This window comes from Megalobrama amblycephala, linkage group LG6 (genome assembly GCF_018812025.1).
Source record: "Megalobrama amblycephala isolate DHTTF-2021 linkage group LG6, ASM1881202v1, whole genome shotgun sequence".
In the NCBI taxonomy this organism is placed as follows: domain Eukaryota; kingdom Metazoa; phylum Chordata; class Actinopteri; order Cypriniformes; family Xenocyprididae; genus Megalobrama; species Megalobrama amblycephala.
In genome coordinates this window covers 10,216,236-10,242,962 of record NC_063049.1, presented here as the reverse complement: position 1 = coordinate 10,242,962, position 26,727 = coordinate 10,216,236, and the positions used below count along the sequence as shown (strand labels likewise).

Sequence of the window (26,727 nt, the reverse complement as noted above, 5' to 3'; positions counted from 1 at the left end):
AGTCAGACGGGAGTTGGTCTTGGGGCTGTTAAATACCCAGGCCAAAGCTGCATGGTCTGTAAATACATCAAAGCGTTTTCCCTCCAGATAATGTCTCCATTTTTCCACCGCCCAAACCACTGCCAAACACTCCTTTTCAGATGTTGAGTAATTAAGTTCTGCTCCGTGAAGTGTTCGTGATGCATACGCAATTACTCTCTCTCCTTCAGGTGTTTGCTGGCAGAGGATGGCACCCAAGCCCACATTGCTGGCATCCGTATGGACCTGGAACGGCTGGTTGAGGTCTGGTTGGATTAGGACAGGTGGACTTTGAAGTAAGGTTTTGATGTTCTCAAAGCTGGCCTGACACTCTGGGGTCCACTGCCACTGGACATCTTTCTTTTTCAGATTGTTGAGGGGAGCTGTGATGTCTGCGAAGTGAGGTATGAACTTGTGATACCAACCAGCCAAACCGAGAAAACGTTGGAGTGCCTTTAGGTCTCTGGGTGGAGGATACTGAACGACAGCTTTGTTTTTTTCAGCGTCGACCTCAACTCCCTTGTCGGAGACAATATGGCCCAGGAACTTTAGCTGTCTTTTGAAGAAATGGCACTTCTTCATATTGAGCGTAAGATTGGCCTGGGTGAGTCTATGGAATATCATGTTTAAATGAGATATGTGTTCTTGTAAGGATCGGGAGAAGACAATTATATCGTCAATATACACAAAACAAAACTGCCCTCTGAGCTCTGCCAACACCTTCTCCATCAGTCTTTGAAAGGTGGCTGCAGAGTTTCTGAGGCCAAATGGCATAGACCGGAATTGGTATAACCCTTTGGTGGTAATGAAGGCCGTCTTGTCTTTGCTGCTCTCCTCCATCTCCACCTGCCAATAGCCAGACTGGAGATCCAGGGTGCTGAACCACGCAGCTCCTTCCATGGACTCCAGGATATTGTGTACAAGAGGCATGGGATAAGCAACTGGTACTGTCTTACTGTTAAGCTTCCTGTAATCAACGCAAAATCAATATGTTCCATCTGGTTTAGGAACCAGGACGTCAGGCGATGCCCAAGGGGAAAAGGAGGGCTCGATGATATGGTCCTTGAGCATCTGGTCCACGTGCTCTTCAATGATCTTTTTCTTAAAAGGGGAAACACGGTAAGCACGTGATTTAATGGGTACTTCATCCGTCAAAATGATTTTGTGTTTTTCCACATCTGTCTTCCCCAGGATGTTCGAGGTAGCACGTGGCCAGGCAGCCATTAGCTTCAGCAGCTCCTCTTGGTTGTCTGAGTCCCAGCTTGGAACATCTAGAGGCAGAGGGGAAATGAATGGCGTTTCCCAGGTTGGAGGTAAGGCGTAATATAAACTTACGGTGGCAGTGTGGAGCCTAGTTTGACCATCAGACATGGTAGCTAACCCCGGATTCATCTGGGTGTGGTAGAAAGGGTAATATCTGTAACCTCCTTCTGTCTCCAGACCATATCTATTATGAGCCAGCTCCAGAATGGCACCTGCAGCCCTCAAAAAGTCCAGTCCAGCCAACAGAGGAAATGCTATGTGAGCATCTTTCATTATAAAGGTATTCAGTTGACATACCTTATTATGCCACCTGTAGATTATGTTCCTCTGGTCTACTGCTTGATGAACCTTGCCATCTGCCATTATGAACTTTTGGGGAGGGTCTGTAGGACTCATGTGGACTACGGGCCAGATCCACATTCCAACACCCAACACACACACACAGACACATACAAAAACCCACAAACATACATTATTGACTATATATGTAAAATGTAACTATGCCAAGTCACAACCATGTATGTACCCATCATGTATCTCGAGTGTATGCATGTTTCCTAGTGTTTAAATGAGTATATTTGTGCTAGTGTGCATTTTAATGAGGGAAGTTTGTCTGTAAACCATAACTTCTTTTATTTTCCTTTCTGATCTATCAAGTTTGATCTCTCCGTAAAGCTCCGGACTTGAGCTATTCACTGAGATATGTCACATAGCTGACAAATGCATTTTTCTATGTGTTTAATGATATTGTGAAGAAAGTACGCCATCTCAAAAATCCGATCTGATAGTCATTAAGTATGCAAATTCAGCTAGGAGACCAAACAAAGGAACTTTGCCCGCCAAATAGTGCTGCGCATCTATTGGCCGCTACAAGTCAGGAGGTGTGTTAGCTTGGGTTTCCATAAAAACAACGACACACACCTTCTCCTTTGTCTCCCGATTGTCTCTCGACTGCCCTGAACTGCCTCAGGCGACAGCGCTGCCATCACGCGCTCTCCTTCCGGGACGACCATCTCCTTGGACTCTCTCTCTCTCTTCTTTGTCCTCTGGCATCTTACATGTCAGTTAAACCTCGTTTGAAAACCCCGCCGGAGAAACCCTCTCGGAAAGGACCAACCAAGCCAGGCGCATTGAAACTGCTACACGGACTTGAACCAATAAGCAAGTATTATAATTCCTCTGAAATTTGTTTAAACTGATTTCTGTGCTGGCTTTCTCAAAAAGGTTTAACTGTGTAATTTGCCATTCTTTGATCATCTTTCTTTTCCTGTCTTTTCTTCATTTTCACTCTTGTGTATATATATGTGTATACCTTCTGTATATATTTTAGACGTATAACCTCTGTAGTCGTAGTTTGCATATATTAAATACATTATTCATGCTCGATTGTTCTTTTTGCTCATTTCAACAAAGCCAGGTCACTTTAACGTTTCGATCCTATATCCTTGCTTTACGTTTGGATGCTATTATAGGAATTTATCCTCGTGGCCAGAGGATAATATTTCTGTCGTAATAGTCTGTGGATAACTTACCGGTTTGCTGGACGGACCGATAGTTTTCTACATAATTATTAAACCAGAACTAATCATATATGTGATTGATTATAATTCGTTGTAATTAATTCACCATATATGGTTAATTCCCCCTTGGGTCGGTATGTGCATAATAATTATTCATAAAACTTTATGAATTATTATATTCATATTCCACCCATAAATTGATTAATAACTGTACAAATCGTTACAGAGGTATTTCTTTCAGATGGTCTCTTATCTGCCCTCTCTTTTGTATTTTGACTGCCAACTTCTGCCAGTAGTCCTTCGCCCCTAAACAATCCTTCTCCACCTTTGACCCCACTTTTACCAACTGTTCTACTGTCTTCACAGTCCCTCGTAGGCAGCCAGCCACCCTGGGGTTGATGTTATTAAGGATGCGACTCACCACCTCGTCCTCGGAAATATCAGGTTTCCACTTCAAGCAGAGGGCCCGATAGTCGTAGGCGAAGTCTCTTAGGCGTTGTTTCGGCTGCTGCACCATCGACCTCAGTTTGTCCTCGACCTCCGTGAGGTAGTCCTCTGGTAGAAACGCAGCCATGAATGCCTTCTTAAAAGACCGCCAATCGGTTGTAACGATGTAGTGGTTCGTACAGTTATTAATTAATTTATGGGTGGAATATGAATATAATAATTCATAAAGCTTTATGAATAATTATTATGCACATACCGACCCAAGGGGGAATTAAACATATATGGTCAATTAATTACAACGAATTATAATTAATTACATATATGATTAGTTCAGGTTCAATAATTATTTAGAGAAACTACCAGCTCGTCCAGCAAACCGTTGCTTCTCATAGAATATTATGAACGGAGTTATTCTCTGGCCACGAGAATAAATTACTATTATAGCATCAAAGCATAAAACGATCGATATATACACATATACAGTCAATAATGTATGTTTGTGGGTTTTTGTATGTGTCTGTGTGTGTGTGTTGGGTGTTGGAATGTGGATCTGGCCCGTAGTCCACATGAGGGACCCCTTTGATGTCCTAAGAGCAAGGAAATTGGGCCTCCTGTTTTACCTCAGAGGGTAACAAAGGTGTCAAGTGGGCTCATCTTTGGCAGACCGGTCGGAGCCGAGATGAGGTTTTACAAACCAGTCCAGCATGCTAAAAGCATTCTGAACATTCCAAAGTGTATTGATTATCCTGATACGTGTGCATATGCTACACGGTTATCTTCCTCTTTTCCGCTTTCCACCAGCTCAAAGCCGGCCCACGCAGCACCGTGCTCAGGGTTCCGATGAGCTCTGGACTGGGCAGTGGCCTGATTTCCAAGTAATTCTCGCACTGTTCGATGAAGGTGAGCACATCCGCCGTCTCACACGCATCACCAAAGGTGGGAAACTCCAGTCTGATTGGAGGCTGCGCACAGAAGGACGTGGCACTTTGAACAGCTGGAGGATTAAGCACAGTGGTTAGTGGGGTGTTAACAGGGGGTACATCATATGTAACATTGACAGTTTTAGACGTGGGTGTTTTAGTTCTGGCAGCAGGTATTGGGGTTCTAGGGGCAGTAAAAGAAGAAAAGGAGGTAGCTGGAGTGTATGCTCGTAGGTGGGACAGAGAAGGGGTACTTGTGAGTCTCAGCTTTTTCATACGACTCTCCCATTTTGCTTCTCTCCGCAGAAAGCAGTCTGTAACGGCCCTCTCCAACTTCTCCAGACTCTTCTGGAAATATTCTTCCAGCTCCGCCAAGCTAGCGTCCACTGCCTGCCGAAAATTGGCCTCTCTATTTAAAGCACTTTCAATAGACTGTTTGAAATCGCATTCCCCAGCCTGCACTTTTGTGTTAAGGGCCAATAAATCCACCTTTAACTTCTCAATATCTGCCTGCATTGTTGGTATTACATTGACATTAGTGATGCTCCGATTGATCGGCCACCGATCATGATCGGCCGATATTGGCTAAAAATAGCTTGATCGGCGAACCCCAAAAGCGGCGATCAAAAAAGCCGATCACGTGACGTAAATTACTCGCGCGACTTTTTCACACGTGCATGCACAGCGCACAGGTACACAACAGCAGAGCGGAGCTTGTCAGCCGTTTGCAATGTATGTCATGATGAAATCCCTCGAGGTGGAAGCAAGCAACGTCATTTTAACACCACTAACATGATTAGGCATCTTAAGATGCCTTTACACAGCCGATTTATGACTGTTCTGAAGCGGGTCTGTACCTGCTCAGAATTAAGTGTGAAGACACAACGCCGCATTAAAGAAGACCTAAAATACATCGAATCTGACCTACCTCAGCCCCTAGTATCAAAGGCAAGTCTGATACCGTTCTGGTTTAGTGTAAATGAACGCGAAATATAGCCGCCCTGAACTACGTCATTGTCATGACAACCAAAAGCATTCCAGTCAGCTTAGGCGGCGCGAGATTCAAGAAGCAGGAGACGAAACAATAAAAATAATGTCTTCCAACAAGGGGCAGTGAAGTAAAAGAGTCCTGTACTCACATCGTGAAGCAAACCACCAAAATAACAACAGAGAATCGTTGTGTGTCATCAATTGGCTTTCGCCGTTTGTAATCTTCCTATGAAGAGACTGTCAGATCAACGCGCTGCTACATTTCTCTCAGATGAGGTAAACGCTTAACACAATTGGCGTCACTGTGATTGTGCATTGTTATATTCCAAAAATCATGTCCTTGAGGACAATATTTCACCCACACACGACAGTCTGGTGACATCTGCTGCTGCCTGATACACGCAAACGTTGTTTCACGCAACATCATGCAACATCATTTGTTGTTTCTGGCTCTTTGAAAAAAAAAGTTTTTTAATCCTGTTGTGATCTACTCGGTGTAATAATGAATATTTTTTTTTGTAGCATTTGTTCCAACTAACAGTTTTTATTATGACAAACATCAAAGCGTGAGATATAGCACGCAGAGTAAATTACTTTAAAGTTTAGTATTTTTTTCATTTCGAGTTATATTTCATTGTTTATTATGTAATTATTTTTAAATATTTTTTGTTAAAAGTGTTACTTTTGAAATGCTTATGTTCAAAGCATTGTTTCCCGTGAGCCAATTATTAAATGTAATCAGTGTTTTAAGTGGCTACATCCCATTAAGCTGATCTGATCTGTGTTGGTCTGCCTAACCCCTCTTTGTTTGGAATAATTTTATGTTACTCTGCCTTATTTGGGAAAGATGGCCTACAGTAGCCTTAAGTTATCTCATTTTCTAAAATAAACACTTGGTGGTTCTTCAAGATCTTGACTAGCCTATTTCTACAGTTTTTTTTCTCAATACAGTTAATTTAGAGTTAGTTTCATTTCTACAAATGGTGCAAACTCTGCTAGATTATAGATAAAAGATTCCCATTCCCCTGCCATTCTGTGATCGGCAATCGGCAGATCATGATCTTGGTGATCGGTAATCGGTGATCGGCCCCAAAAATGCTGATCGGAGCATCTCTAATTGACATTGTACACACAGCTTGATGTTACATCATCATCATCATCACTTTGGTCATCAGGGTCAGAGATATACAAGGAACTTAACATAGATGTTAACTCTGCTGTAGGATTGCGTCGAGTTACAAATGGGCCTGCCGTAAAATCTACCTCAGGCGTATCACCAGAGTTATCAGCATTATTCACCATATTTTCACCAGTAACATTAGGTGTCTGTACATTATCATTAATCATAGCAGTCTGAGTAGCAGTATCTGTATCCTCCATATTTACAAATATATATGTATTCACACAAAAGGAAAAAAGAAAAAATACAAACAGAGCGATCCCCGTACGGGCCACCACTATGTAACACTCCGACTAGAGCGTACACTAAATTGAGGGAACCGCTCGTTCTTCAGAAAAAAATATGAAAAAAAGACAGACAAAAATTTGTTTCAATCACCCAAGTGTATTATACAATTTAGAAAAATTCATGACCCACAATACATCCAGAAAAAATGTTAAAAAAAAGTGTATGTGAAAGTGAAAGTCCAACTGTAGTTTATGATATTGAATCAGTCTCACCGGAAAATGTCCATGAATGAATGAATGAATGTCTGAGAGCAGATCCAACATGATCACCAAACTGTTAAAAATCCTCACTGGTAAGTAGTCCAAAGTCCCAAAAAACACCCAGACAAAACTCCACAAGAGAGGCGGCAGTAAACTCCAAGAAAACAGTTCGGTAAGTATTCCACCTTTGACAGTCGGGAGCGAGCACAAACGCTGCAGACGCCGGTAAGCCGGCTACCTTTAAAGTTCCGTGTTATGATCACGTGATGTGTAGGCCGCGCGGGCGCCGCGAAATCTCGCGAGAGTTTGTTCATATGGGATCTCACACACACACACTGGAGCAACGGAACAGAGCACAGGGTGACAATTAAAATAAATGATCAACCATGCATTCGTGTTAATCATACATAAGTATAAATATCGCCCCTTATGTGGCATTGCTACATAAATCCCCCCCCCCAGCCGTCGGCAGCGTTTTGTGCTCGCTCCCGATTGTCAACTGATTTTGGAATACTTACCGAACTGTTTATTTTTGGAGTTTACTGCCGCCTCGCTTGTGGAGTTTTGTCTGTGTGTTTTTTTGGGACTTTGGACTACTTACCAGTGAGGATTTTAACAGTTTGGTGATCACGTTGGATCTGCTCTCGGACATTCATTCATTCATTCATGGATATTTTCCGGTGAGACTGATTCAATATCATACATACTACAGTTGGACTTTCGCTTTCACATACACTTTTTTTTTTTTTTTTTTTTTACATTTTTTCTGGATGTATTGTGGGTCATGAATTTTTCTAAATTGTATAATACACTTGGGTGATTGAAACAAGTTTTTGTCTATCTTTTTTTCATATTTTTTCTTGAGGAACTAGCGGTTCCCTCAATTTAGTGTACACTCTAGTCAGAGTGTTACAACGTTACATGACGACACAATAGTTTGCCATTGCTGTCTTTTTACTTTTTTCCCACTTATGTTTGCCTGTGCGTAATCACACGTCACTAAAAGCGCCTGTCCACTTTTTTTTTATACATGTATATGTGTCCAGTTTTCATCGGACATCTTCTGGGCTGTTCTCATTCATTTACAGACACTCTACTAAATACAGTGATACGTTATATTTCATTGAATAAAGCGCTAGATGTGGACAGTTCGTCGAATAAACATAACAGCGCACCGGTGAATAGTGCATTTCAGGATGTAAACAATAGAAGTTATATCGATTTTTATACCAGTTTGCATGCTTTTGGACAAATATTTACTATGGAAATCGTGAACTGGACTCTTCCCATGGAAAAAACGTTGATGTCACCATTATACTGTCAAACATTACAGTTCCACGTCACAAAAAGGTATGGACCCCCCCTCCCTTTTGTTGTCTTAGGAAATTGTTTACGGTCATACAGAATAACAAAAAACTACTATAAAGGTATCTTGATTGTATAATGCTTGTACAGGTTGAATCAGCATTCTTGTATCTTTCACACAACTTGATAAATTTCACTCAACTTGATCATTTTACTTGATAAAATGTATTGTAAACAAGCGATCAATGTAAACAATGTCACACGTGGGACCGTTGCCGATCTTTGAACGTAAAGGGGTTAATCCCCATAAATCATAAGCAGTGTCTCCCAACGACCTGTTTTCAGCCATGGTGCTAATGTGACATCACCCAGTGTTGACAGACACTGCCGTTTTAACATAGAACTGCCCTGAGCGAGTTCACAGCAAGTTGTACACAGTCAGCCATTGCTGCACTGACGTCCCAAGCTTTTCAGGTGTTCTGTAGCTGGATGTATTAATCCACATAGCTCTCTCCATTTACTCCCAAAATCTGAGCCACTGAAGACAAGGTGGAAATTATTTTGAAGAAAATGCACCCTTAATTCTACCGAAATTCATTTATGTCTGAGCGAATCATTTTTAATTAATTTTAATCCGTTTTAATGCACACTTGCACTGTCTTTTATTAAGCTCTCACAGTGAATTTCTAGAGTGAAAATGAACGCTTCATATTTTGTGTAAAGTACAATAAACATCATAAAACTCATCAGTAAACTCATCTTAGGCAGAGCGCAGCAGCTCATTTGCATTTAAAGGGCACACACTAAAACGGCACATTTTTGTGGTGGCAGTTTTAACATGCTATAGTGGTTTAATAAGCATTAGTCTATCAATTTATACAGTGAAAAACATTTGATCACTTTATTAGATTTATTTTGTAGGCCATATTACTTACCTGAACAGAAATGTTAGTAGACCTTCCTGAAATTAAAACACTGTTTATTTCATTTGTATATTTGTTTTATTTTATATGTATTGTATTTATTTGACCATTTGTTTGTACTTTGTTTCTTTGTTCTTGATCTTATTGTATCTTATGTTTATAAACGCTAAAATGCCTGCACACTTTGCTATAGGTATTTATTTTACATATCAGAATATAAAGCAATGTTAATTATGTTGTTAATTTGTTTTACTTTGTGCATATATATAAAAAAGAACACAAAAAACCAATAAGAATACTGTTAAAGTACTAGATCGATAAGCAGTATCTGTAAGAATAGTAATACCATTAAAACCTTAACCATGCCCATCCCTAATGATAATATAGCATCTAACTGATACTCAAAATAACTTTACAAAAACAAAAGGACATGAAAGGTCACACAACAAACAGCTAATACAGAACCAGCAGAAATGATCATTACACTCCACTACAAATTTAATATCAGTTAATAACAAACAACCCAAATCAGAGGTTATCACACACATAGAGATAGTTAAAGGGTAAAAGCAGAAAATAATATGATTTTCACAATCAGTCACAACACTATGAGCAGAATTAATATTACTCATATGTTTTCTTGAACTCATATTAAACACAGTATAAGTTCAGAGACTTACAGAAACAGAAAGCAGAATTTGTCTAATTATCTGATGATCTCAGACAAAATATTCGCACACAAGTGGTGTTACTGAACCTGGTACAATTTCCTTTTATTTCAAGTGAATAAAACAGCCATTTGAACTTTAAATTAAAATATGATGATGAAAATTGTTAAAAACTATTCTTACCATAGTGTCTCCAGTTTATAATGTGGATTATCCTTCAGATCAGAGAGCAGCTTCACTCCTGAGTTTCCTAGTTTATTTCCAGACAGATCCAGCTCTCTCAGGTGTGAGGGGTTTGATCTCAGAGCTGAAGCCAGAGCAGCACAACCTTCATCTGTGACACCACAATAACTCAATCTGTGCAGAATAATGAAACACTCTTCACGCTCTCAGATAAGACACACAGATCAGATCAACAAGGACTTTCTCATGATCATATTCAAACAGTGTGATAGGGTGAGAGAGACAATGAGAAAAAAAATGAATACATTTAAAGATGAAAAAAGTCAGCTTACTCTGAAATCATATTCTTCTTTTTGCCCCCTGAACAAAATATTCAGATACCGAAACTCTACATCAAATTCTACTACAGAATTATAATAGTAATTAAGAATAATTGATATTACATCTATAACTCTCCCAGCAACACACTAATGTGAGAATCACCCTAAATACATTTTTCTATATATATTTACTATACTCCGTCCATCCCCCCAATAATGTTTGGGCTTACGGTCTTATGACCAGATCATGTGACTCTTGGAGAGATGGAAGCATAAGTGATAGTTTAATCAGAAGACTCATTGTAGGTCATTTCGTCATTAATGTATTCTCAGCCAATCACAATGCAGCATTTACTTTAAAAGTTCTCCACCAATCTTTCATTTGTTGTTTCAGTGTGCAGCGCTGTATACATGTTCACTCACAACTTAATTATATCAGACGCTGAATGATATCTCATCATTAAGACTCAGAGTGAATAAGGATTAACATGTAGTTAGTGCATACAAAATATTCTTTGGTGTAGGCCCCATCCGGTGGTATTTAATTTTCAATTTTTGAGCAAGTACATAACCTGGTAGAGATGATCTTACCCCAGTTCCTCCAGTTTACACTGAGGATTCTCCAGTACTCCAGAGAGCAGCTTCACTCCCGAGTCTCCTAGTTTATTCTCAGTCAGATACAGTATTCTTATATGTGAGGGGTTTGATCTCAGAGCTGAAGCCAGAGCAGCACAACCTTCATCTGTGACACCACACTGCCTTAACCTGTAGAAAACAATGACACAGTCTTCACTCTCTCAAATCAGACACACAGATCAGATCAACAAGGACTTTCTCATGAACACATTTAAACTAACAGTGATGATAAGGTGAAAGAGACAATTAGAAAAAAGTTCATAACTCTCCCACACCAGCAGGTGACAGTAGTCTGTATTCAGTAGGGGTGTGACAAGATCTCTGAGGTGAAAAGCTATCTTGCAATATCAGCATGTCAGAGTTGAGGTTGTTTCTTTTATTTGCATATGATAATTCGGTAACACTTTAGTATAAGGAACACATAAACTATTAACTACAGCTTTTCCCTCAATAAACTCCTAATTTACTGCTTATTAATAGTTAGTAAGTTAGTTGTTAAGTTTAGGTATTGGGTAAGATTAAGAATGTAGAATAAGGTAATGTAGAATAAGACATAAATATGTGCTTAATAAGTACTAATAAATAGCCAATATTATAGTAATACGCATGCTAATAAGCAACTAGTTAAAAGACCTTAAAATAAAGTATTACTGATAATTCATACTCAGAAAGTAAGACTGAAGTTACATATATTAAAAGATGATTAGTTTGGGGCTCTCACAATTCCTTGATTAAATTTGAGTGCTTGATTTTAGAAATCCTTGATTGCAATTTATCTGTGTCGACTAACCGGCAAAATACCGGAAGTGGTGCATTCCACGAACGAGAAACCATGAACTATTAGAACATTTTATAAGGCTGTAAGATATATTAAAACAATTTAGAAATCATAATAAAGCACAGTGCTATTGATCATTGTGATTGATTCATCACAATTTCAAAATAAAAGTTTAAACCCTCACGCTGAGTTTTCATGTTTTGATGTCCACATATTCTTGTTCACGAAATTACAGTGGCTGTAGCATTTCTATCATGCAGAAGTGGCCAAATATTAAAGATTAAGTGCACAGTTAAGTGGACATTTGAATGATTTTTGGCAAAATTAAAAATGAATTTGAGCTGTAAAGTGTAACAACAGCAATCACCAAGCCGTTGGCGCCCTCTGCAGGCATTTGTTATAATACATAATGTACATAGTTAATTATGTTTATAGTATATTACATTATATATTTTAACAGTGTTGTTCAATAAAACCATATACAAAACCACTACTTGTTTTTGATACTTTATTTGAACCAATTATTATTGCCTCATTGTTATTATACATGTATTTTAATTCATTTTAAAGGCTATTGTTTATTTGTTTATTACCACATACTGCATTTTGTGACTTTGTCAAATAAAAGACTATTTTTCCAGTCATATATTTCGTCAATTCAAGATTTTTTAAAAATAGCGTTAAAATATCATCTCGTTATCGTGAACCCAATATCATGTCTCGTGAGCTAAGTGTATTGTCACACCACTAGTATTCAGCATTTAAAAAGGGAAAACGGAAAAGCTAGAACTGTGGATTAGAGATGCGCGCATTAGCTCTAACGCCACCCAAATTCACTTAAAATAAATCATCTACCTGCCACCTACCCAAACCTATGATTTTCTCTGATTTAGATATCCACACCTGATCATCTCATTACAATTATTCAGATTCACAGTGTTAAGCGTGATGATATGGTAACATATTACACTGAAGTAGGCTGCTTTTAAATGAACATTTATTTAAAGTAAAAGTTCTTCTTTGGCAAAATTACATTTATTTAATTGCCTAAACAAAGGCTTTACTACCTTCAAACTTAAATTGTCTCTGTTTCCGTCACGGCAACTTCCCGAACACACACACAATTAATAAAGCCTATATCCAGCCTTTGTTTGGGCTAAATGTATTTTGTATTAGTTTATTGTCATATACTTTTAATGTTTCATAGCCATTAAATATCACACACTCTTATGAAAAAGAAGTTTATTTAAGTGTGCTATTGGTTTACTTCTTTTAAACTAAAAAATAAGCAAGTATACTTTCAGTCTACTCAGAAATATACTTACAGTAAAATTGCACTTAAGTATAATTGACTTATACTGACAGAAAAGTCTAAGTATATTTGCCCTATTCTAAGTATACTTGGCTTGTACAGTAGTCAACATTTAAAGTGGATCAAAACCTTTCATCAAAGTTGTCCTAAAACCTTCTTCTTAGGACAACTTAGTTCTTAGGACAACCTCATGACAACTCTGATTAACTTTTTTGATCCATTTAAATGTTGACTACTGTAGTTGTGTTTAATCTTTTGATTGAGTAGCCTATTAAATACTATTTTCACATTTCACATGTTTTACATACTGTCTTATGAACTTATATTGTTTGAAAATATTGATTTATAAAGAAAACCAATGTTCCTAAATCTGAGAATCTGAGACAAAATGCATTTTTGTCAGCTTTTTGTTTAAAATGTTCACATTCAAGTGTTGATAAAAAATGATTTATGCTTCCTTTTATTGTTTTTCCCTGAAAAGATATGAAAACGAATGTAAAAGAGTGATGCATGTTTGTTGCATTTACTGTGAAATGAGAGATCTGTCATGACAACTCTCGGAGTGTTTGGTATGGTAATGGATATGACAATGTAGATATATTTGGTCTTGGTGGAATAGATATGCTACGCTGCTGCTGCTTAATTGCTGCTGCTGCTGCTGCTGCTGTTGATTATTGCTGCTGCTGCAGAGCAAGTACGGGACTTGCTACTGCCAATACATACACGACCCGCTGCTGTGAACAAGTAAGACATGCTGCTGCTGTACAATATAGCGTACATAAATAACCATAGCAGATCTATACAGGTGGAACTGGGGAAGGTGGAGGGTTTCTGAAGCACACTGCACTACTAAGCAATGCTAACTCATGTATTTAAAGATTAAGCACGCAAGCTCATTGACTACTAATACAGCAGGAACCAATCATCTGTGACCTATAGATAATGATGTGATAATTAGCATGTTGTTAAAGGACCTATTAGTCTGCGCCATCTAGAGTTTCATGCCAGAACTTTGTATTTCTGTGTCTATTAAAATCAACACATTAGTGATTTATCTCACCCACAAATCACCTGCAATTAATTGGAATGTTATTTTTTTATTACTTGGCCAGTCCAACCTACAGATTATCCGCAGTGTCCGTGAATATAACCTTGATCCACGCATCACTGCTGTGGATATATAAAGCAAGAAGCACTTGTTGTTAGAGTATAAACAATATCTACAACGTTACAACGCTCAAAGATCAATACAAAGGGAGATATTTTCTTTTAAAGAATTCTCTGTTTAAGGACTACAAAAAACGGCTGGTAGGGACTACAATGAACTTCTTCCCTAAAATTGACATAAACCCTGCCCCCGAGAACACACAAGGGGGTGAGGCCAATGAGGGTCAATTCAATTCAATTCAATTCACAAGACACATTCTGGGGACAGCACAGACTTATATTACATCTGGTAAAAGAGGCATTATAGGTCCCCTTTAAGACATCATCACTAAGATACAGCTAGTCCCTAGCAATCTTTTAGTTTTGATACATAGCAAAGTTCTGTCACAGTTTATGTGTCAGGGACTAGTGGAAATGGAAGAATGGTGCTGAATGAATAAACAATTTACTTAATAAATTGATTTTGCTTTAAGCTGATCTTACCATAGTTCATCCAGTTTACAATGAGGATTCTCCAGTACAGCAAAGAGTGGCTTCATTCCTGAGTCTCCTAGTTTATTCTTAGACAGATACAGTTTTCTCAGGTGTGAGGGGTTTGATCTCAGAGCTGAAGCAAGAGCAGCACAACCTTTATCTGTGACACCACAATCCCTCAACCTGCAGAGAACAATGGCACAATCTTCACTCTCTCAATCAACAGACTTCATTATCAAAGAGTAACAAATAACATAAGCTCAGATCACCATATAGATCAATCTTGGTCTGTGTCACAGGGCACAAAACATTATCATAACACACCTGCAGTAAAATTCAAGCAAGATTTTTTTCTTAATTATATGTTCATAATTTGTGCAATTTCTCTTTTTTAAACAATTAATTCAATATGTCAATGAGTTTTACTGTTATTCTAATAGAATATGTCTCTATGTTGGCGAGAAAGATTATATAAAAACTGTTAAAACAAAATACATGGAATACATCTGTTTTTCCCAAAATAGAAATTTATTAACATTTTGTTACAGACACGCCAGGCTCTACCATCACCCAGACACAGCGCACGTCATCACCAGAGTTTTAATCACTCACACCTGCAGCCCATCAGCACCCTCATCAGTAGCAGCACAAATGGCACACAACTCACACAGTCACTGTCCGGTCTCGTTTGCACATGGTCTTACCTGTCTGCTTACCTCAAGGACTCCTTCGAAGAATACTTACCTCTCTCCAGTGTGTTCCCAGCCTCCTCAGTGTTTCCTCGTCTCATGTGAGTTACTCTGTGTCTGCTCCAAGCACCAGTCTGTCATCCGTCAACGATTCCTGCAAGATAAAGACAAGTATCAGTCCAGTATCCATATCTGCCATTGTTCTAACATGCCATCACTTACCTGCACTCTGCTTCACCACTGGTTGTTCAATAAACACTATTACCTGCATTCCTGTGTCTCAGTCCCCTTCTGTATTGTAACAGAAGACTGGACCAAAACCGCATGAACACCAGTATGAGCACCCCGGATCCGTTTCAAGAGCTCGTGGACGTTTTACGCCGAGCACTCAACGCCACTTTACCCGCATCTTCACCAGCGCTTCTTCCTCACCACCTGCCATCGCCAGTCCCATGGCCAAACCGGCGTCCTTCTCTGGTTCGGCAGAGGATTGCAACGGATTCCTCCAGCAATGTTCACTGGTCCTGGAGATGCAACCACACCTGTATCCCGATGACCACGTTAAGGTAGCGTTTATAATCTCTCAACTAGATGGCAAGGAGCTTCACTGGGCTGAACCGCTCTGGTCCCAGAAAAATTCTATAACCCAGTCTCTCTCCAGTTTCATCGCTCACTTCAAAGAAGTCTTTGGGAGATCTGCTTGGGATTCTTCAATCGGTGAGCAATTATACCAGTTAAAACAAGGATCAATGACAGTTAACGAATATGCTCTTCAATTCAGAACCAGAACATGGTGAGTGTGATTATTCCCTCTATTAATAAGATGAAACCACTCACCACTGTTGTAAACCTTACTGCTGCCGGTTTGTCTCTTCCAGTCAGTGCCCTCCTCAATTCTGGGTCAGCCGGCAACTTCATCTCCAGCGCCCTCTGCCGCCAGCTCAAGCTCAAGACAACAACCACGCCATCGACTTACCAGATCCACTTGGTAACTGGAAGGCCCCTCAGTCGAAAACAAGTGCGGTTCAGCGACGACCCGATCCAGATTCAAGTTGGTATCCTCCATGTGGAACAACTCCATCTGCTGGTTCTGGAGGAATCCACCGCTGACGTGATCTTAGGGCGCCCGTGGTTGGAGCAGCATAACCCAGTCATTTCATGGAAGACTGGGGAAATCCTGAAGTGGGGCGACAACTGTTTCCCTGAGTTTCCCATTCCTGCCTCTCCATGTTCTGAAGATTTACCAGTCTGTGCTACGTCTATATAAAGTCCCCTTGAGAACCGTTCAGTGGACATCCCCAAGTGTTACGCCCACTTCAGCGATGTCTTCTGCCCCAAGAAAGCTTCCACGCTGCCTCCACACCGGCCATGGGACTGTGCAATTGATCTGCTTCCGGGTGAGCCAGTGCCCCGAGGGAAAATCTACTCCCTCTCCATATATCCCCGTATAACCTCATCCAGATACGTGAGGGGGACGAGTGGAGACTGCATTTGTGACCCCTACTGGCCATTATGAATACTTGGTCATGCCGTATGGACTTGTCAACGCCCCCTCCGTATTTCAGGATTTTATCCATGAGGTGTTCTGGGAGTTCCTACACAAGTCAGTCCTGGTATACATCGACGATATCCTGATTTACTCCCGGAGCATGGCCGACCATCGCCGCCATGTTGCGGAGGTCCTGCATTGCCTGAGGGAGTTCCACCTGTTCCTAAAAGGGGAAAAGTGTACCTTCCACCAGCCCTCAGTGCAGTTCCTTGGGTATTACATCGACAGCAGTGGCATCCAGATGGACGAGAGGAAGGTATCTGCTATCAAGGACTGGCCCATTCCCACAACCATAAAAGAGCTCCAAAGATTCCTAGGATTCGCAAACTTCTATCGACGCTTCATTCAAGGTTACAGTATCATCTCCACTCCACTTCCCAACCTCCTGCGCAGTAAGCCCAAGTCTCTGTCCTGGAACCCAGCTGCCACCCAAGCCTTCGAGACCCTTAAAGAAGCCTTCACCACCGCTCCTCTCCTGGTGCATCCTGACCCTGAAAAATCCTTTGTCGTGGAGGTCGACGCCTCGACCACTGGAGTGGGAGTGGTCCTATCACAGCAGGGGAATCCTAGTAGACTTCACCCATGCGTCGCCTTCTCCCGCAAACTCAACCCGGCGGAGATCAACTATGACATCGAGAACAGGGAGCTTTTGGCCATCAAGCTAGCCCTCAAGGAATGGATGCATTGGCTTGAAGGAGCTAAACATACGTTTGTCGTCCTAACTGACCACAAGAACCTGGAATATCTTTGTGATGCAAAACTACTAAGCCCACGCCAAGCACGATGGGCTCTGTTTTTCACTTGTTTCAATTTCACCATCTCTTATCGCCCAGGATCCAAGAATGTAAAAGCCGACGCCCTATCTCGCATCCATGGTCCTGAAGAAAGCTCCGAAACTCCTGAACCAATTCTGTCTGAGAAGCTCTTCGTGAACCCCATTGCCTGGTCCGAAGAGACACTGCCCGAGTCCACCCTCCAGGTTTGCTCTACGTCACCCAGACATGGTGCACTCCCCTCATTCACGCATCTCACACATTACTGGGCACTGGCCACCCTGGGGTCAATGAAACCCTCTCGTTGCTTAAAGATCGCTTCTGGTGGCCAAAAATGACAATGGATGTCAGGAGGTACGTGCAAGGATGCAAGGAATGCACCATCTCTAAAAGCCTGCGGCATCTTCCCTCCGGAAAACTCCAACCTCTGCCCGTTCCTAATCGTCCCTGGTCACACCTAGGAGTTTAATTTTATCACTGATCTTCCTGCCTCAGATAATTGTACCTGCATACTGGTGGTTGTTGACAGATTTTCTAAGTCATGTCGCCTGATTCCTTTGAGAGGACTGCCCACGGCCATGGAGACTGCTGAACTTATGTTCAATCATATCTTCAGATATTATGGAATTCCTGAGGACATTGTATCGGATAGAGGGCCACAGTTCATCTCCAGGGTATGGAAAGCCTTCTTTACACAACTAGGTGTGACCGTCAGCCTCTCCTCAGGATACCACCCACAGATGAACGGGCAGATGGAGCAGAAGATCCAAGAGATAGGGCGCTTCTTTCGTACCTTCTGCCATGGCCACCAGGACTCTTGGAACCAGTTCTTGGGTTGGGCCGAGTACGCCCAAAACTCTCTGCGGCAGCCTACCGCCGGACTCACCCCATTCCAGTGCGTACTTGGCTACCGACCCCCACTGTTCCCCTGGTCAGGGGAACCCTCAGATGTACCAGCGGTCGACTACTGGTTCCGAGAGAGCAAGAGGGTCTGGGACTCCGCACACCATCAGCTCCAACGAGCCCTACGCAGTCGCAGGATGACAGCCAACCTTCAACGCTCCAAACTACCAGCCGGGACAGAAGGCTTGGCTGTCAACAAGGGACATCAGGATGCGCCTGCCCTGTAGGAAACTGATTCCCAGATTCATTGGCCCCTTCACCATCGTCCGGCAGATCAACCCCGTCACCTACCAGCTCCAGCTTCCACCCGAGTATAAGATTCACCCCACATTCCATGTGTCACTGTTAATGTCACAGACATGCCAGGCTCTACCATCACCCAGACACAGTGCACGTCTCGTGTGAGTTCCTCTGTGTCTGTTCCAAGCTCCAGTCTGTCATCTGTCAACGATTCCTGCAAGATAAAGTCAAGTATCAGTACAGTATCCATATCTGCCATTTTTCTAACCTGCCATCTCTTACCTGCACTTACCTCTTACCTGCACTCTGCTTCACCACTGGTTGTCCAATAAACACTATTACCTGCATTCCTGTGTCTCAGTCCCCTTCTGTATTGTAACACACACACACACACACATATATATATATATATATATATATACAGAATATATATATATAAATCTAAATTTGTTATACATGCTGCTGCTATACAAAAATACTACGGATTGCTGATTGCTGTAGCTCCGTTTGATATGTGAATATAAAATGAAAGCCAATTTCACTTTGAAGATTTCAGCTTAGCTTTGTCTCTGTATCCTCATGGCAACTACATGGTCTGCTTACTGACGCTGCATAAATGCAATATTGCATATTTGCTAGCTGCTAATATGCTTAGTAATTCACTCTAAGCATTAAAACAGGACTGTTAACATGACACATGAATTAAACTTTGTGTACGGTTACTTCATAGGGATTTGCTAAAGCAGACTACACAAAAGCACATTTATAGCATAAGAAAACTGTTCACTTATCTTAGATGTTGAATTTCAGAGGAATTCTGAAAGCATGCTGCCAACTGCTATAGTAAATACTAAACAGCCATTTAAATGTTGTAAGTAGCAAGCTCACTGGCTGTACATGCAACATGAATCAATCAGCTTCTGTGAATATCATCAGTTTGCGTAAGGACCCATCAGCCTGCAACATCTAGAGTTTCATGACAGAACTAGGCATATAATTGAAAATAAATTCCTCATGCAAATGTCATAAAAAAAATATATATAAAAGAAATCTGGTCAGATAGGTGGAGTGTTTAAAGTGTTACTCATATTTTTTGTTAAACCATTAATTTATCATTATTTATAGTATGTATAAATAATATAGTATATTAATTAAGTAAAAAATGTAAAAAAAAAAAAAAATAACAGTGATGATTGTTCTCAGTGTTACTTACGCAGCTGATCTAGTTGGTAGCAGGCAGCAGCTTCTGAAGAACTTCATCTCCTGTATTTTGTGTTTTCATGGTGACAGATGAGTCACTATTTGAAAATAAAATTAATAATTATTATTATAATAATATAAATAAAAAATATGTTAAATACCTTTCTTAAATACCCCCAAATATTTTTTTATTCAATAAACTGCTTTAAAAAGGACATGAAATTTTTTTTTTTTTTTTTTTTTTTTTTTGGTATATAACTGTAGAAGCTACTAAACATATTCAAGCTAACACAGATTTGTTATTAGTCTGCATTTACACTACAACACTTAGCACACACTTAGCAATATCAGATTTTTTTTTGTTCCATCCGCATTGCTATGGTTATCACTGTATCAACCATCACAATTTCAGGAGTTACAGAACAATAATTTAGAGGATTCACTCCCATAATCAGACATCCCAGCTCTCACAGAAGTTTTAGGAGTCTCCTGCATATTGATATTGGGTGCTTCTCAAACGGAAAGCTGCATCCTAGTGAGCTTGTGTCTTTCCTAGCCCAGTCCTTCTGAGGCTTGTAGGCTCGAGTCGTTCTCAGCATTAAACACTAGAATGAGATGGTCTAGTAAGTGTGCATGGCTATGTCACACATGTTCCCGCCCCAACAGTCACAGCATGAAAATACTATTAAAACGTAATTTTGGAAAAATATTTTGTATTAACAATCTTTATATTAATGCGATACAGTGAATGACAAGCATCTGTGTCTCCCAGTTGCTTACATTACTCATTTTAGTGTTAAGTGATTAATTTACACCAAAATAAAAGATAATATGTATGCCTTCATCTCCAAAACAGTTTTTGGCTTACATTTCATTATGAACTCAGATAAGCTCAGTGCAGAATCTTTTTCCATCAGTTTTCGTCAACTGGAATGTGTGCAAAAGATTGTGTGTGATTGACAGACACGAAGGATACACGATGCATCCTTCAAAATGAGCTGAATTAAAGATGTGAAACAAAGTCTGCATTCAAAGGATCCTTCAAATTGAGAAGGCCTTCAGAGGCGCTTGATGATGTGGCAGCCGAGATATGCAGCCTTGCTAGGACACAGCCTTCCATTTGAGAAGCACCTGTAAATTATGTCCAATATCCCAGAAATCAGTCTTTGCCCTGTGATTTAAAAACCTCTGATTTCTTTGTTTCTCTTTGTTTGTAATGTTGTATACTGTAATGATTGTAATCAGTGTTACTTACAGATATTTTTCCCCTCCAATAAAACTCTTCAGGTTAAACTTATGCATTGCCTGCTCTGAGGTCAACAACACAAAAACTAAAGCTGACCACTGAGATGAGGAGAGTTTCACATTACGTAATCCACTAGACCTCATATGAGGTTGAGCTTCGTTCACTAGTGAAAGATCACCCAGTTCATTCAGACAATGAAACAGATTGATGTATTTATCAGGAGAGGGATTCTCACTGATCTTGTCTTTAATGTAGTCAACTGTTTTCTCATTGATGTCTGAGCTATTTCCTGTCTGTTTCATTAGTTCTTGTAAGAGATTCTGATTAGACATCAATGACAGACCCAGAAGGAAACGAAGGAAAAGGTCCAGATGCCCATTTTTACTGTCTAAAGCCTCATCCACAGCTCTCTGATGGAGATCAGATAGTGAAAATTTGTCTCCATTAGTTGGTTTGGTAATCTGGTCAAACACATTGATGTTATTGTTTATAAAGGAGAGATGCACATATAGCGCTGCTAGATGTTCCTGAATGCTCAGATGAACAAAGCAGAAGACTTTCCCCTGATACAAGCCCAACTCCTCTCTGAAGATCTGGGTGCACAATCCTGAGTACACTGATGCTTCTGTCACATCAATGCCACACTCTCTCAGGTCTTCCTCATAGAAGATCACATTGCCTTTCACAAGCTGCTGATAAGCCAGTTTCCCCAGTTTGACAATCATGTCTTCATCTTTCACTTTCTTCTCATAGTCCTTCTCATGTTTGATGTTGGTCTGAATGATCAAGAAGTGTGTGTACATTTGAGTGAGAGTCTTGGGAATCTTTCCACTCTCTGCTTCACTCAACATCTTCTCTAGAACTGTGGCTGAGATCCAGCAGAACACTGGGATGTGACACATAATAAAGAGGCTCATTGATGACTTCAGATGCGTGATGATCCTGCCGGCCAGACTCTGATCACTGATTCTCTTCCTGAAGTATTTCACCTTCTGTGGGTCACTGAAGCCTCGTACCTCTGTCATTCGATGGACATACTCAGTGGGGATGAGATCAGCTGCTGCTGGTCTGGAGGTGATCCAGATGAGAGCAGAGGGAAGCAGATTCCCCGCAATGAGGTTCGTCAGCAGCACGTCCACTGAGGCCGATTCACTTACATCACACAACCTCACATCGCTTTGAAAATCCAGAGACAGACGGCACTCGTCCAGACCATCAAATATGAACACCACTTTATATTCATTACTGGATATTTCAATTTTTTTTGTTTCAGGGAAAAAGACGAGAAGAAGATCTGAAAGACTGAATGTTTTGTCCTTCATCAGGTTGAGCTCTCTGAAAGGAAGTGGAAATATGAGCTGGACGTCCTGATTCTCTTTCCTTTCAGCCCAGTCCAGGATGAACTTCTGCACAGAGACTGTTTTTCCAATGCCAGCGACTCCCTTTGTCAGCACAGTTCTGATGGGTTTGTCTTGTCCAGGTAAAGGTCTAAAGATGTCATTGCATTTGATCGGTGTGTCCTCTGTTTCTGCTCTTCTGGACTGTGCCTCAATCTGTCTCACCTCATGCTCATTGCTGATATCTCCACTTTCACTCTCTGTGATGTAGAGCTCTGTGTAGATCTCATTCAGGAGTGTTGAGTTTCCCTGCTTTGATATTCCCTCATGCAAACACTCAAACTTCCTTCTCAGATTTGATTTCAATTTGTTGAGGACTTCAGCAAGTTTAGAGTCGTGGCTGTAAAATTAAAATATCAGATTATTACATAAGTTAAATAAGTAAATAGCCATAAATTACAAAATTGATTGTTTACACTGTAAAAAACGGCCGAATTCTGACAGTAACATGATGTTTTCCATTAAAACAGTAATGTGCTGTTGAAAACAATGCATTCTGGGAAATATTTTTCATGGTAAGCAACTGCTGTTAATTTACAGCCCATTTTCAACAGTGATCTACTGTATTTATGTATTTTGGTTTTGTACTGTAGTACGCAATGCATTGTGGGCTGGTGCATTTTGAAGTAATAGCATAATGGCCCCAAACAGGTGTTTCACAGGAGTTTGAGTAGGAGTTTCCTATTCGTGTTCACGGCACTCATGACAGCAATATATGTGGAAAATAGAAGAAAACTAGCTAACTGAAGCAGCGATGAGAGGGAACTTTGAAACTGACTGCAGTGAGGAGCATGTTCTTTTAACACTGGACCAGTGACTGTGCCGAACGGGAAGAACAGAGACTGAAAAATCGGTGCCTGAAACAAACTTCTTTGTGTTCATGGCACTTATGACATTTCGAATCCCTTAAGAGAGAACTTTGAAACTGACTGCAGTGAGGAGCACATTCTTTTAAAACCAGTGACTGTGGTGATCAGGAAGAACTGAAACTGAAAGTGGCGCCTGAAACAAACTTGTTTGTGTTTGTGGCGCTTATGACACTTATAGGAAACTGACTGCAGCAAGGAGCAAGTTCTTGTAAAACTAGAGGTTTTGGTCGGAGTGTTTCCTCTCACATCCAAGTCACTCGAATGGTGAATGAGGAGCTGAAACTAAACAAGACGTAATAGCGCTTGAAAGTGAAATGAGTGATTATAAATGCATTAAACAGGAGGGTAAAATCCTGTTGATTCACTGTAATACATAATTTATTCCCAAATTTCAGTGTTTATTAAGTTTTCCAGACTGTGTATTTCTTGGTGGCACTCAGCCTGAAAAAAATAAACAAAATGGCTGGTCAAATGGTAACATTTTATTTTAAGGGCCCAAAATAATGTATTAGTTAAGCATTAATTAATAATTAACTTGTTCACAATTAAGCATTAGTTAAGAATGAACACACTAGTAATTAATGATTAACTTGACATTTTAAGGGTCCTGAATTATGCATTAGTTAAGCATAAATAAACTAGTAATTAATGATTTACTTGTTCACAATTATGCATTAGTTAAGCATGGACACAATAGTAATTACTTATTAACTTAACATATAGTTGGGCATTTTAGCCATTATTTACAAATTATTAAACATTTGAAAGATACACATTTATGCTACAAATAAACAAAAATAACCTATTAATGATTAACTGAATGTACACTAACAACTTTTTAGTCATTATCTGCAACCTAATAAGCCATATATTATTTTTGTGTAGTGATGTAATTATATTTCTGTGCCATTCTATTAAGTTAACTGAACAATAAGCTTGTAATTATGTTTAATTACAGCTGGTTATCAGTTTTAAATTGCTAAAATAGTATAATAAAGACAATTTGACCCCCAAAGTGAAAGGCATATCCTGATTAATTATGGCACTTATTAAGTGATATTCAAGTTTATTGACCAGAATAAGCCAATAATTAATAAAGTACTAATAAAGACAATTACCTATTGTAAAGTAAAAGTTATATCCTCAATTATGGCACTTATTGAATGGTCTCAATGTTATACAAGTATTAATACAATAACAATAAATAATAACAACTTTTACAGACACAAAACATACTTATTTGTATGTCTGGATAAACGGTAAAAGATACAACATGGACATATTGGCAACATTTAAACATAAACATATTACGATTTCACAGCAAAAAAACCCCAAAAAACTTAAAACTATAGCACGGTAGGGAAACACCCTCTTATCGCCCGCTTCATGTATGGAGCTAGGCGACTGAGACCACCCATCAGGGTGAAATTTCCCTTGTGGGACTTAGCCGTGGTCCTTGAGGGTCTTGTCCACGACCCCTTTGAACCACTAGAGTCAGCGCCAGTCAAGCTTCTGACATATAAGTTGTTTTTTCTTATGGCTATCTCATCACTAAAGAGAACTGGAGATTTGTAGGCTCTGTCGGTTTCGCCATCCTGCTTAGACTTTGCCCCTGATCCCCCTGACTTTTACCCTCATCCCCATTACCTTTCAAAGGTTCTTTGTTCAACCGTGCATCTGGTCATTCTTGAAGCCTTCTGTCCTCTGCTGTTCACTACACTGGAGCAGGTGAGACTCCACTTATTGTGTCCAGTTTGTGCTCTTCAGATTTAAGTCCACCACACTAGCCAGTGGCATAAGTTAGAGCAGCTGTTGATTTGTCATGGGGGACGTAACAAGGGGGGCGGCTGCCACAAAGCAGACTATGTCACATTGGGTGAGTGATGCCATTGCCCTAGCTTATGAGGTGCGTGGTCAAGCTTCGACTTTAGGCATGAGGGCTCATTCTACCAGGGGGGTTGCGTCCTCCAGGGCTTTAGCAAGAGGCGCCTCCTTGCAGCAAGTATGTGATGAGGCAGGTTAGTCCTCTCCGCACACATTTATTAGATTCTATATTTTGCCTTTATTCTATATTTTGCCTATTTTGCCTTTAGACTGTGAGGCCAGTTCAAAAAAACAGTGTGTTTTTTTTTTCAACCCACCCCCCCCCCCTCCCTCCCCCCCCTCCCCCCCCTTGTTTGTTTATTTGTTTGTTCACTTCACCTCCCACAAATACAATAAACTGGATTACAATTCGGACCTGGATCATCTAGAAGACTACATTGACGAATGCTACAATAGACTCTGCATCATGGGACGCTCTCAAAAAGCTAAAAAACCATGCATGTCGGACTCACCCGCTTCATCCAACGCATCTTCCTTACCCACATCTCCGCACCCCCCGTGCTGTTCCAAGGTAAGCGACATACATCCATAGACAATAAACTATCCGGACTGGACGCCAGAGTAGCATTAATAGAAGTACTGCACAAAGGATTTCAACAACTCCGCCACAGTCTGGAATACAGCCAACAACAAATTGACATGCTCACGCAAGAAAACAGTTCGCTTCAAAACTCCGTTACAACTCTCACAATGCAACTGTCTACTGTTACCAATCAGCTCGCCTCTATCACCTCCGAAAATAAAGCAATGAAAGAAACAATTTTGGACAAGCACGCAGCATGAGGGACAACCTGATTTTCACCGGCATCACTGAATCACCCGCTGACGAACCAGAGAAAACAGTCAAGGATTTTATGGTTAAGCAGCTCAAACTCCCAATAGAAACGGTCAACAGCATCACTTTTCACCGTGTTCACCGTTTAGGAAAAAAACTCAGTAACGCCACCCGACCCCCCCCAATCACTGTTAAATTTGAACATTTTAAGCAAAAAGAATTGGTTCATCGGCAGGGCAAACAGTTAAAGGACACACACTACGGACTTAACGACCCACAAGAAATCATCCATAGACGTAAACAGCTAATCCCCATCTGCAAGCAAATGATAAAAAGGATTTTTTCCCTCCCGATACCGATTCCGATACTCGTGCTTTGGGTATCGGCCGATACCGAGTACCGATACCAGTGTGTTAAAAGAAAAAAGGAAAAGATCATACTACGCCTGCATAACTGTGATATTATCATTGTGGTAAGGTCTGGCTCAGGTTAAACCCTTTGCAAAACATGAATAAATACAGGAAATGGAAGCCATTTATTTTAAATTATTGTAAATGTTTAAGTAGAACAGTATAAAACAGTAGTGCAACAGCAATTTAACTAAATAAAT

General features: G+C 40.2%; 1 protein-coding gene across 1 annotated transcript in view; it reads right to left on the bottom strand.

Moving 5' to 3' along the window:
* Positions 1 to 9,901: 9,901 nt before the first annotated feature.
* Positions 9,902 to 26,727, bottom strand: part of LOC125269603 (NACHT, LRR and PYD domains-containing protein 12-like) — a 62,467-nt gene continuing 45,641 nt past the window's right edge. Inside the window, exons 7-14 of the mRNA XM_048192532.1 lie at positions 21,201 to 22,929; positions 18,880 to 18,960; positions 18,490 to 18,695; positions 17,186 to 17,377; positions 15,685 to 15,823; positions 14,602 to 14,804; positions 10,817 to 10,990; positions 9,902 to 10,079 (exon numbers count right to left, since the gene is read on the bottom strand). Coding sequence (XP_048048489.1) covers positions 9,902 to 10,079; positions 10,817 to 10,990; positions 14,602 to 14,804; positions 15,685 to 15,823; positions 17,186 to 17,377; positions 18,490 to 18,695; positions 18,880 to 18,960; positions 21,201 to 22,929 — 2,902 coding nt within the window. The remainder of the gene's footprint in view (positions 10,080 to 10,816; positions 10,991 to 14,601; positions 14,805 to 15,684; positions 15,824 to 17,185; positions 17,378 to 18,489; positions 18,696 to 18,879; positions 18,961 to 21,200; positions 22,930 to 26,727) is intronic.